General features: G+C 45.4%; 1 protein-coding gene across 8 annotated transcripts in view; it reads left to right on the forward strand.

Moving 5' to 3' along the window:
- Window positions 1–8582, forward strand: part of ATXN7 (ataxin 7) — a 142265-nt gene extending 133683 nt beyond the window's left edge. For all 8 annotated transcript variants that reach the window (XM_053897605.1, XM_053897609.1, XM_053897608.1 and 5 more), the window contains 2 exons: window positions 873–1881; window positions 4424–8582. In XM_053897605.1, coding sequence (XP_053753580.1) covers window positions 873–1881; window positions 4424–4441 — 1027 coding nt within the window. In that variant the 3' untranslated portion in view covers window positions 4442–8582. The remainder of the gene's footprint in view (window positions 1–872; window positions 1882–4423) is intronic.
- The last annotated feature ends 4218 nt before the right edge of the window (window positions 8583–12800 follow it).

Consider the following 12800-nt stretch of genomic DNA (forward strand, 5'->3'; position numbering starts at 1 on the left):
CCTTCCATTCAGGCCATTGTCTGTGTTGCTACCTCGCTGTTGGTTCTGCCATAGGGGTTTTTGAAATTTTGGTGCTGTCACATGTTAGAATCGTAGCAAAAATGGAAAGAGGCCTCCCTGGTTTGCCATCTGAATGACTCTCTAATCCCCAGGTTGGTCCCTTGCCCGGACATTAGTAACAAAATACACTGTGCCATCATTGTGGCTGGAAACCCTGAGATGTGCTTCAGGCCTGAAGTTAGGACCTAGCAGTTGCTATGAAATTGTTCTGCCCTTCCTTTCTCCTCTTTGTTCGTGAATTCTCTCAACATTAGTGCACCTTCTGTACTGCAGGCGCTGTGGGCACAGTTTTAAATAAGGTGTGCCCTGCTCTCTAGAGAAGTTAGTGATCCACAGTTACGTGTGGAAGCTGCCTTGAGTTCCCCCAAGTCTGGGAACTGGCAGAGTGAGTCTCTGGAAAACCAAGCGAGTCCAGGTGGTCAGGACAGATTTCCTAAGAAAGTGATGGTGGGCCGAAAGTACGAGCTGAGCAGAAGTTGGGGTTAGAGTATTGTAGGCGGAAGATGGACAGGGCCTCACGTCCAGGCCTGTTGTTGCGATGTAAGAAGGGTCGCTGGGTGGAATCTAGGAGGCAGTGTGAGGCTGGGGACCGGTGGTAGGTGAGGCACACAGGGCTTTCCACGCCATTGTTCTGAGAGCCCTGGCAAGGCCTTGCAAAATTTGAAGCAGAGAAGCAGCAGGATCGGCTATGCGCTTCAGGTTGATCCTCTGACGGGTGTGTGCTGCTCAGTGCCAGAGGTGAAGGGTCACCCCTCTGCGCGTTTCCGTGAAGGGCTCTGCTGATGATTACTCACTGCCCCCTCTTTTTGCAGGAAAATCCCACCAGTGCCCAGCACCACAACACCCGTCTCCACACGTGTTCCTCACCGGACAAACTCTGTGCCCACATCGCAGTGTGGGGTCAGCTATCTGGCAGCGGCCACTGTGTCTACGTCCCCAGTCCTGCTCTCGTCCACCTGCATCTCCCCAAACAGCAGAGCGGCACCAGCTCATGGAACCACACTGAACGCACAGCCCGCCGCTTCCGGGGCAATGGATCCTGTGTGCAGTATGCAATCCAGACAAGTGTCCTCTTCGTCCTCCTCCCCCTCCACACCCTCCGGCCTTTCCTCAGTCCCCTCCTCCCCTATGTCCAGAAAACCTCAGAAGTTGAAATCCAGCAAGTCTTTGAGGCCCAAGGAGCCTTCTGGTAACAGCACTAACTGTCACAATGCCAGTAGCAGTACCAGCGGCGGCTCAGGAAAGAAGCGCAAAAATAGCTCCCCACTGTCAGTCCACTCCTCCTCCTCCTCTTCCTCCTCCTCCTCTTCCTCCTCCTCCTCTTCCTCCTCCTCCTCTTCTTCTCATTCCATGGAGTCTTTTAGGAAAAACTGTATGGCACACTCTGGGCCTCCCTACCCCTCAACGGTCACATCTTCCCACGGCATCGGCCTCAACTGTGTGGTTACTAAAGCGAACTCGGTGAGTGTCCGGCACGACCAGTCAGGGAGGGGCCCCCCCGGTGGGAGCCCCGCTGAGTCCATCAAGAGGATGAGTGTGATGGTGAACAGCAGTGACTCCACGCTTTCTCTTGGCCCGTTCATTCACCAGTCCAGCGAGTTGCCCGTCAACTCCCACGGCAGTTACTCACACTCTCACACTCCTCTAGACAGACTCATAGGAAAGAAAAGAAAGTGCTCGCCCGGCTCAAGCAGCGTCAACAACGGCAGCAGCAAACCCACTAAGGTTGCCAAATTGCCAGCCATGAACAACGTGCACATGAAACACGCGGGCGCCAGCCCAGGGACACAAGGACTGACGAACAGTTCCCTCCTTCATCAGGTAGGACATGGACTGTGAGCCCCGTGGGGACGCCCCCATTTCCTCTCCCTTGAACTCTTGCACCAGCTCGGACGTGCGTGGCAGGGTTGGTTAGTTTGCCTGTAAACACGTGTCCAGCTTTGTGGTCTCCTTTCAAAAAGGAAGTGTTCACGGCCATGTGAAGGTAAAACAGTGTATCTACCAGAATTTCTCATGACTTGGAAGATGCTCCTGGGTAAGGAAACCACGAAGTGTGTTTTAGCAGATAGGGCTGCAGAAGCTGCCCAGCCTGCAGGACGGCAGCGTCCCCTCCGCGGCCGGTGAGCGCAGCCCTGGGGGGCATGTCCCGTGCCACTGCCTGGGGAGGAAGGCAGGCCGTGTCTTCCTGGAGAGTGCGTCTCTAGTTTGTTCCTCTGGAGAAAGCTGGCCTGCAGTCACACTGGTCTAGAAAGGGATGGTTTAAATTTTAAAGACCTTTTAATAATTTTCCCATCAAAGAATTTCTCATTCTCTGGTTGACTCTGTCCTTATGTTCCCTCACGGTTTTCCGGGGAGGCAGGAAAACAGTAAGTGTGGGTAGAGACAAAGACTAAAATCTCAAATTTAAGAGCTTAAAAAGAGACATGAACGTGGCCCATTTGTACAGCAGTGGCTCCCTGGGTGTCAGGTTCATATGGAACTGTGACTTTCTCTCGTGCGTTCTTTGTTCCCACTCTCCTACCTGTTGCTGGTTTCCCCTGACCCTCTTCCCCCTGGAGCCCCTTCCTCCAGCGTCCTTGGCTCTGAGTCCCAATCTCTCCTCTCATTTCTTCACTCATCAGCAGATCTCCTCTCCTTGCTGTCGAGCAGGAATTTCAGCAACATCACCCCGGAGCCCTGATTTGCAGTGTGGGGGCTGCTTTGATTTGTTTCGTTTTTCATCTTCAGAACTTAACTCAAATGGCAGGTTAGGACTTCTCCAGAATATACTGGGAAGCTTCTTTCTGTGATAGATTTCCCTCCAATATGTGCGTGAATTAATACCCAGCGCCAAAGGTACAGGGAACATAATTATCGGTGAATTTAAATAGCAACTGCTTAAATTTTTCTCTATGAGCCTCAAGTCTATAGGGGTTGTTGGTATGTTGCTTGGCTCTTTGAGCAAGGGGTCCCTGGACATGTGAAAATGGGCTTTTACTTCTTGGTTTGTAGTTACTCATCATAGTTTATGAGCATAAAAATTCAGCGCGAACACTGCAGGAAGTAGTATAGCCATCTTTTAAAAACCCCCTTCCGAGTGTAGTTTCCTGATTCTGTGTGAACCTGGAGGAGGGATGTCCCGTTTTGCTGTGATGCCCAGTACATTATGTTACTGAGTGCGTCTGTCTTCACATAGACATCGCTGTGGCCTCAGTACCCCACAGGTGACAGGAGGGGAAGAGACTGGTGGGCACAGCAGTGCCTGTGGAAAATGAGGAAGTAGGACTCCCATCCACACAGAGCAGAAGCTCCCAGAAACTGGTTACTGATTTCAAAGAAACTGCAGATTTGGACTTGCATGAGAAGTTTGACCACTTTTACAAGTTATGCAATACTTTTCTTTTGTTTTTTAACCTGGTATAGCCCACACATCTGCCCAAGTACGGCTCTTAGCGGTTTGCCGCCTCTGATGTCCACCATCTGTGAGGGCTCTGTCCCACTAGGACAGGCTGAGTTTGGGGTATCAAAATTTGTTTCAACTTAAGTTTGTATTTGAGAAAGATTTCCTCTGTGTAGTGGAAAACTTTTTTATTACGCTGCACAAAGCTTCGGGTGGCCCATGACTAGAGATCGGAGGATCGGTAAAACCCCAGAAACGTGTTGCATGATTTTTATGTCTGTGCTCATTTATCTGCAGAAGGGATCCTATAGCTTCCATCAGAATCTTAAAGGTACCCATGACTCCAAAATGCTTTAAAGAATACTCCTCTCAGAAAAGTAGGAACCTCAAATCTGTTTATTGTGGAGCTGATTTTAAAATGGGTAACTGAGCTGGTTGAAGCCCTCTATGCCAGGGAATGCCGGGGGACATACTGGGAAGCCTGGCAGGTGGGGCCTGGCAGCTTCCCCTGAGCCCTTAGTGTGCTCACGGCTTCTGCAGCCAAGGGCTTACGGTGGGAGAGTGGGGATCTGAGTTCCCGCTCCCCGGGCAAGGGCACTGCGTTGGGTATGAGTTTGCACACCTGTGTGTGCTAGCCCACGTGACCTTGTTCAGTTCTCAGCTGACAACCTGGAATACCTTCAAGGAAATGAAATCAGTAGATAAAACCAAAAGGCAAACATGAGAGCCTTTTCTCTCGGCTAGAAACCTGGCCTGCATCTCTTCTAGACAATTTTCTAAAACTTAGTCTTCTAGAATGATTGTGCCCAAGGGTGATGAAGGCTTTTGAAAGCTCAGGCCCAGTTCTATAGCTGACTGCCCCTGACATCTGGAGATTTTAGTGGCGCGTGGCCTTTGGAATATTCGTGTTGAGCATCGGGGCAGTGCCGCGTACAGCTGCTTACTTACCTTTTCATTGTTTCCCCACCCCCTCTTCTTTGAAAGCCAAAGGCACGTCCCTGACAGCTGAACATGGCACGGGGAGGAATAATCTGGACACTTTTGACGACAAGTTACACCTCCACTCAGCACTATGGACTCCACGATGCCTTTGAGTCTGTTTTCCCAACCTCCTGTGGGCCTCGAGGGTAGAAATCTGCCGGGCTGTTGTTGTAACGAGGATTTCCCTGAAGCTATGTCAGTAGCAGTGAGTACTTGTAAAGGACACTGGATCAAGTTCAGCCACCGAAATTGCTTTTATCAGTGTTAAAGTGGTCTGGACTGCTTGCTACCAATCTGTGAGAAGTTTTTGCTTTGTTTTTTAACTTGCAGCACATCATGGAGCCGCTCTTTGAGTAGATTGGCTGGGGGAGAGCATGTCTTGGCAAAAGCATTACTGTAGACTTTCTCCTTTCCTCCTCTCCCCGTCCCAGGTGTTTTTCTTACACTGTCTTCTGTGGGTCCCTCTCCAGCAGTTAGGTACCCCAGCTGGAGACGCCTTCCGGAGGAGGGCAGAGCTGCCCCCTGCGCAGCCCTTCGCAGAAGGGCTCGGTCGTTAGGTTCTTACAGCAACGCTCCAGGATTGGAATACGGACGTTAGCGTGAGGCACCGGGACAAAATAGCCTGTGTTTTCCCCCAGCCTTTTGCAGGTGATTTGGGATAGAAGCTGTCAAGAGTTTCTAACTTACAAACTGGTTTAAAGCCATTGATGCCCAGAAAGCGAGTATATGACATTTTAGAGGCTTACTTTTCATGGTACAAAAGCAATTCTATGTGATTTTTTTTTAAGAAAATGCAAATGCAAACTAGTTTTGATAATGGAAAGCCAAATTTTGGTTGGGGAAGGGGGGGGGGTGGATGAAATCACTATGGGGGGAATGTTTTTCCAAGATTTCCAAAGAGATGGAATTTTTTATCCTTCAAGTTTTCATGTTAAACAGTATGGTAGATTGGGCTGGCTGTCCTGCTCAGTCTCCCATTTTTAAAAAATTGCCTTTGTAAAGTGAAATTATTAGGATGCAGCAGAAACTGTCATTCACTAAGTCATTAATATACTTAATGTTTCCAGGGCACTCTGTGCATTACCCTCAGTCTCTGTGGATACTGTCCTGGGACTCTGTAAATTTCTGTGTCGAGTGCTCCCCATATTGTGTGTGTATCTGCACTCCCCTTCCTGTCCACGTGTTCATTTGGATGTCAGTGGGTGGGGAGCAGGCACCCAGGGAGGGGAGTAGGCAGAGGTGTATGTGTGCCCATGCACAGATGCTGTGACACATATAATAGTGTCTCCCCGACAGACCCTCCTTTCTGGGGATTAATGCCAGCCATCTTCCTGAGAGAGATTTGGAGACCTTCGTGGTTATTCATTTATTTTTTTTGAATACCCCATCCCAAAAGACAGAGCTTAATATGTTAAAACGTCATTGCTTAAGAAGGTATCATTGAATTTGGGGGATGAGCTGGGGCATTTTAACTGGTGATTCCACTCTCACAGCTCCTGAAACAATAAATAACCCAGGCGCTTGTACTTAGAAGAACACACAAAGTTGCCGAACACCACAGGGTAAATTTCCCAAGGCTCTGATCATTGTTCTGGGCAGAGCCTGGACAGAGCAAATCAATGCATCCTTTTTTTCCCTACAGTTTTTGGGTTACAAACTTCAGTTTCAGGGAATTTCAAGTCAACAACATGTAGAATGAATAAATACTTGGTTACCAGCCTAATAATGTGAATTGCTACAGAATTACTCTTATTATGTAAGACAACAAAAACTTTATGCAGATACTTTAGCTATAAATTGATGTAAACTATTGATTTTTTTTTTTAAAGGAAAGGGAGAGGAGTATCTTGTTCACTTATTATGCAATCAGTAAATATTTTTTAAAAATGATACTATAGGAGAGCTTATTAAGGAGAGTGCGTGGATGGGCCAGTTTGGTGCAGTTAGGAGAAATCAGTCTGGTTGTTCCGTCCCAGTGGAGGGAGAGAACGGAGGTAAGGGGGAATCAAAACGTCTTTAGTTGATTCCTGGGTAACAAGTGCAATGGGGTATGGGTAGAATTTATTTTCAGAGCCAAGGGGACTTGATGGATATAAATAAAGTTGCTTTTAGCAATGGAATTTATAGACAGATCATGTTGTTCCGAAAGATGTGAATAGGACCCATGATAGCAAGTTGATTCAGAATTATGTAGATATTTAGATAAGCGAGTGTTGATCATTTGATTTCTTAGACTGAGGTTTTAATTGAATTTCATTATGTCTCCCGGTAGTACACAGATGATCGGGATTAGGAAATTAGCCATTTTGGATTCTGCCTGCCACAAACAGACCTATTCTAAACAGTGCTATTAAATTTTAGACTGTTCAAATATTTTATTTTCTCCTACAACTACTTTTTATTATAATGAACAATTAAGACCATTTAAAACACGGGAGTACAAGTATTTTTTTGAATTAAATTAACTTGCAAAAACCAAATTTGCAGTGGTTGGGTTGTTTCTAGACAGACTTTGGTATCAATTTAAAACCAAGATAATTTTTATATTCTTTCCAATAGAATTTCATGACAACTCCTGCAGTTTTCTTAACCTACAAAAAAAAAAAAAAAATGTGCTGCAATGATGAACAAAGAATTCTACAAAACCTACTTTTGTATCTTTATTTTGGAATTTCTTGTTCTATTATAAATATGGAAGTATCCCTATTTCAGAAGACATATTTTGTTAAAAATGAATTGTACATATTTAAATATGTATTTTTGCACAGGTCTTTTTTTCTGATATCCTGTTTTGGTACAATTGAGATCATCTAGTATTTATTTATTAATTAATAAAAGTAAATACCTTTTTATAATTTGAAGTGGTTCACTGCCAAGCCAATAGTTCTAGAACCTGCCTCCTTTACAGTTTAAGGGATGCCTCTGTTCTGTGAAAGTCTTGTTGTCCCTTTTCATGTCTCGGGAGTGGATTCGTACAGACGAAGTGGGCATTGCTTCTCTCTAGTTGCCTGATTTCCCGATAGACTACATGTAACTAAGTGACACACTGCTTTTCTTTCGTTAGTGTTTTGTGTGTGTGTGTGCGTGTGCGTGCGTGCGTGCCTGTGTGTGTGTATGTGTACGCTCTGAGCACATGTGTGTTAGTCTGTGATGTGGTTTCAAACTAACGGAAAAAGTGCCTGAACCTAGTTTTAAGCTTCGACAGATTCTTTAAAAAGACTTGAATGTTCAGTTGAAACCTTTGGAGTTTGCTTTTTCCACCTAAATATTGTTTCTAAAATTTTAGGGGAGGGGTTGAAAACCACCGATGCTGGTAATTTTATAAGGTATTTTAAAATTAAGGCCTTTTGGTTCACAGTAATTCAACTGGTGACGTATTGCCCGGTGGCAGCAAGGGTTACAAATCTGTTTTGTCAGCCAGCAACTTAGATGATATATCTGTTTTGTTATTCACTCATGAAATACAGAGTTTAAAATAGAATATTTAAAATATTTTCTATTCCAAAAATATAATACAAAGTACCTCTGAAAACATTGCAAAATGTATAATTTGAAAAATGTAACTTATAAAGGCAGCTGTCTTCCTGCGAGAGTTCTGTTGCCAAGGAATTTCTTACTGTCTCATTATGTCCGGGGTGGGGAAGGGGGGGTGGGAGGGTGGGGGGCTTTGGAAATGATTGTGAAAAGTTTCATTGTTTAACAGAAAATAATCATTTTTACATTTTGTGCAAAACATTTTACATTTTCAGATCATTTAAATGAGCACTACATACTGTCAGTGTGAATGTAGGGCCTTGAAAAGCATTTTGCTGTTTTTTTTGAGCTTGGTTATAAAAGCAATCTCCTGTGTTGAAATGTGTGAATAGTGTGATAATTTGTACACATAATCAAGAGCATCTCAGCTGGACTTCGTGTTGGCTGCTGTATAGAAACATGAACAAATGTCAAGGGATAGAAAATTACTTTGGATATTTAAAAGAGAAGAAATATATAGTCTATTTGTTTTGTAACAAGTTTCTGTAAATAAAATAATTTATACTATTTATAAGAAAAGGTTGTGCTTTGCTTTATGAGAAATTAGTTTGTGGAACAAACATGTTACTAAATGGGCAATAAAATTAGGACTTCTCAATAAATAAGGCTGGCTGCATGAAATATTTTACATGTTTCTGCCTCGTGATCCTAAACCCCTTTCAATCCCGTCTGACTTGCATTCGTTTTTGGCATCAGACCCCCTTGTGAAGCACCTATGTTTACCTTCCCTTCTGTATAAGCTGAGTACTTGTGAGGGCTGAGGATGTTTCATTCTTGGGCACAAAGCTTTGCTTCGGAGCAATTGATGACTGGGTAAACTGTGAACACTACTGCATTCTCGCCCTGCAGGTTTGTCAACAAAGGAAAGTCGATAGATTGGGAAACTCGTTCTCTTTGTGCTTGCTTTTGTGTAAATGTGATGGCGTGTGGCCGGTTTTCCGTTTGTATCCTGAGGTAAGTTTTGTATCCATGGCTAGTCCGATCTCTTCCTTGCTTTTACGTACTTCTTCCTTCACCGGCAGTGCAGGTACATTTTGGTATTATTCAGCGCACAACATAAACTTTTTGTCTCTAGAAATTGGACAAGTTTGACAATTTACAAATCATTCTAAAAAATTAAAAATTATTTTTGTTGCTTAAGATAACAAAGGAAGCAACTGATTTGTGTGTTGAAGAAAATGTCCAGATACTAAATGGAGTGAGGGTAGTTTCAACCCCCACCACACCATGGACTTCCCATTCCCTTCTTAGATCAACCAACTCCTAAATCATCCCTAAGAAGCTCCTTTTGCCTTGGGCGTCCTTCTTCAACTTTCTGGGAGGAGGTTCACTCAATTTTTTTTTTTTTTTTTAAGTTTATTCACTTCGGGGAGTGGGAGGAGGATCTCAAGGAGGCTCTGCGAGGTCAGTGCAGAACCCGACGCAGGGCTCGAATTGGTGAACCACAAGATTATGACCCGAGCTGAAATCAAGAGTCGGACACTTAACCAACTGAGCCAGCCAGGTGTCCTGGTTCACTCAATTTCTTAACGCTTTTTTACTTCCCTTCCCTTGCAGGTAACCTGGCCGTGAATAGCAGGAGATGCTCCCAATGCAAGGAAGGGGGGTTGGCAGGAAGGCAGGGTAAGGTCATTCTCGGCAGAGGGAGCAAACTGGGCAAGCATAGGTGGGAAGAAATGTGGAAGAGAGATCCATTCTAGGTGAAGCTTCTGGAAAGGAGGGGCTGAAGGGTTGCAGAAGTTGGTACCACATTGTCAAGGACCTTAAATGTCATGGGGCCTTCATTCTCAGGGACATACCGTTTAACCAAATGTAGCTGTCAGCGCCCCGAGATTGTCAGGGCCCAGAGCCGGTGTGGTGCAAGTGCCAAAAGTCAAAGCCATTTCGATCTTTGCTGAAAATCCCTTTTTCTTGCACTTCCCTCTCTTTTGCCTTACACACCACCTCCTTTACACGTCTCTGCCTTGTCTCCTCCTCTCTGCCTCTGCCCATATATATATATATCTATATATATATATGTATATAAAATTTATTGGCAAATTGGTTTCCATACAACACCCAGTGCTCATCCCAACAGGTGCCCTCCTCAATGCCCGTCACCCACTTTTCCCTCTCCCTGACCCCCATCAACCCTCAGATTGTTCTCAGTGTTTAAGAGTCTCTTATGGTTTGGCTCCCTCCCTCTCTGTTATTTTGTTTTCCCCCTTCCCCTCCCCCATGGCCTTCTGTTAAGTTTCTCAGGATTCACATGTGAGTGAAAACATACGGCATCTGTCTTTCTCTGTATGACTTATTTCACTTGGCATAATACTCTCCAGTTCCATCCACGTTGCTACAAAAGGCCATATTTCATTCCTTCTCATTGCCAAGTAGTATTCCATTGGGTATATAAACCACAATTCCTTTATCCATTCATCCATTGATGGACATTTAGGCTCTTTACATAATTTGACTGTTGTTGAAAGTGCTGTTATAAACATTGGGGTACATGTGCCCCTGTGCGTTAGCACTCCTGTGTCCCTTGGATAAATTCCTAGCAGTGCTATTGCTGGGTCATAGGGTAGATCTATTTTTAATGTTTTGAGGAACCTCCACCCCGTTTTCCAGAGCGGCTGCACCAGTTTGCATTCCCACCAACAGTGCAAGAGGGTTCCCGTTTCTCCACATCCTCGCCAGCGTCTATCATCTCCTGATTTGTTCATTTTGGCCACTCTGACTGGCGTGAGGTGATATCTGAGTGTGGTTTTGACTTGTATTTCCCTGATGAGGAGCAACTTTGAGTCTCTTTTCATGTGCCTCTTGGCCATCTGGATGTCTTCTTTGGGCCCCCCTCCTCATCCTAATCAAAGAATTCTCCTTTCAGCCAAACCTACAGTCTTCCCCACCTTACCCCACTGGCTACTCTGTCAGTCCTTTCCTTCAAGAAAGAAACTCTTGCTTCCGTTGCTAATGGGAGTTCTTTAAACTTGTCTTTCACCTTAGAAGGCTGTGATTTTTTTCTCAGATGGTAAATGAGGTCACGGGAGTATACGAGTTTACCTAAGAAAAATAGGCAGCTACTAGATTTGGCTCATTATTATATTAAAATAATGCCCATCTAGGGGCACCTGGGTGGCTCAGTCGGTTAAGCGTCCGACTTTGGCTCAGGTCATGATCTCGCGGTCCGTGAGTTCAAGCCCTGCGTCGGGCTCTGTGCTGACAGCTCAGAGCCTGGAGCCTGTTTTAGATTCTGTGTCTCCCTCTCTCTCTGACCCTCCCCGTTCATACTCTGTCTCTCTCTGTCTCAAAAATAAATAAACGTTAAAAAAAAAAAATTAAAAAAAATAATGCCCACCTAGTTGAATGCCTGAAATGCCCATCAAAGCATGTTGCAAACAGTATCACTCACAAAGCCTCTCTAGAGTAGGAATTTTGATCCTGTTCATATGGATGTGAAACATCTACGAAGTTAAGTGTCTTGCCTACGGTTCCACAACTCCTGGTGACGTCGCCAGGCTGTGAATTCAGGCCTATCAGATTGTGGGTTCTTAATCTTTTTCTTTCTTTCACAGATTACAAGAATCGCATGAAAGGAGTTATGGATTCTCTCTGCCAGAGGCACAGACGCACCGCATTTTATGTTCCACTTCCAGAACTTCACAAACCTGAAGGCCGTCCTCCACAGCCCAGGGATAGAAGAAAGCCCACAATGAAACTTGGGAGAAAGAGTGTATTTTGGTGAAGACAGATCGGTAAAGAGTGAAGTAAGCAGCTCAGGGAAGGCAGGGGATGAGGTGGAAATGGTTTCGTTAGAAGTTTAGACAGACAGTTGACACCCCATCGTCATTAACCCCTTTGTCATTAACAACCCCGTAGTCAACCCACTCAGGTAAGGTTTGCATTTCCTCCTCCCTCTTTCTCCAGGATAATTGGAACAACAGGTACTGGTTGAGTGGAAAAGGTAGAACTTGAGCAGGGCGCTCAAGCAGGGAGCAAGGAATTTAAGGCCTGTGAGTGAGGGTCTGGCTCAGTCCATGACGATGGGCTTGATTGGGTATTCAAGGGATAGAACCGGAACCGTATTTGTAATCACCCTCCCGGTAAAGTCTCCTGATCCCCCTTCCAAGTAACTTGTCTGTGATGAGACAAGTTAAGTGATTTGTTCAAAGTCACAAAGCCAAGTCCACGTTTAATTTAGTGTGGCCGTTAACGGAAGAGGGGCTAACCAAAGCGGATCCGGATTAAAGAGTTAGGAGGGTGGCACAGCACCTTAAGGACAGGTCAGGGAACAGACGGGTCAGATGGTAGGGTCAGAGTCGAATAGCAGGTTTCGGTTTTAACAACAGAGCTGTTCAGAGGTGCTTGTGATTTCTGCGTCCTGGGAGAGAGAGACTATGGCAGAGGACAGAAGTGGCAGGGGAGAGAGCCCTGGAGGAACCGTGAGGCGAGGCTCTCACTGCATAGGTTGCCAGTTTCAAAGTCGTCAGGGTTGAGAGGAAGACAGAGCCAGCTGCTCGGTCTGGCGTAAATAGGCTGGAGAGCTTGGAGGTCTAAAGGCAGTGAGCACAAGTGAGTCGGTGGCATTGTAGGTGGTGAACAGCTTCAAAGAGAAGCCATTTTGAATGAGGGTGGAAATCCTAGGGCCAGGAGAGAGCAACAGTCTAGCAAACAGTGGGCTGCGTGTTGGCCCCAAGTTCTGCGGTATATATGAGGGAACAGCCCTTAACAGAGGACTTCAAGAGAAGCAGAGTCCTCAGAAACCAAACGCAGAGTTTTATCAGCCTCGATGTTACACTAATTGCAGAGACCCTGGAAAAGCGGGCCTCTGGTGAACTCTTAAGGGGGTTGGCAAAGTTGCCAGGATGCC

The sequence above is a fragment of the Panthera pardus genome, unplaced genomic scaffold (assembly GCF_024362965.1).
Source record: "Panthera pardus isolate Hobbes unplaced genomic scaffold, ASM2436296v1 HiC_scaffold_8, whole genome shotgun sequence".
In the NCBI taxonomy this organism is placed as follows: domain Eukaryota; kingdom Metazoa; phylum Chordata; class Mammalia; order Carnivora; family Felidae; genus Panthera; species Panthera pardus.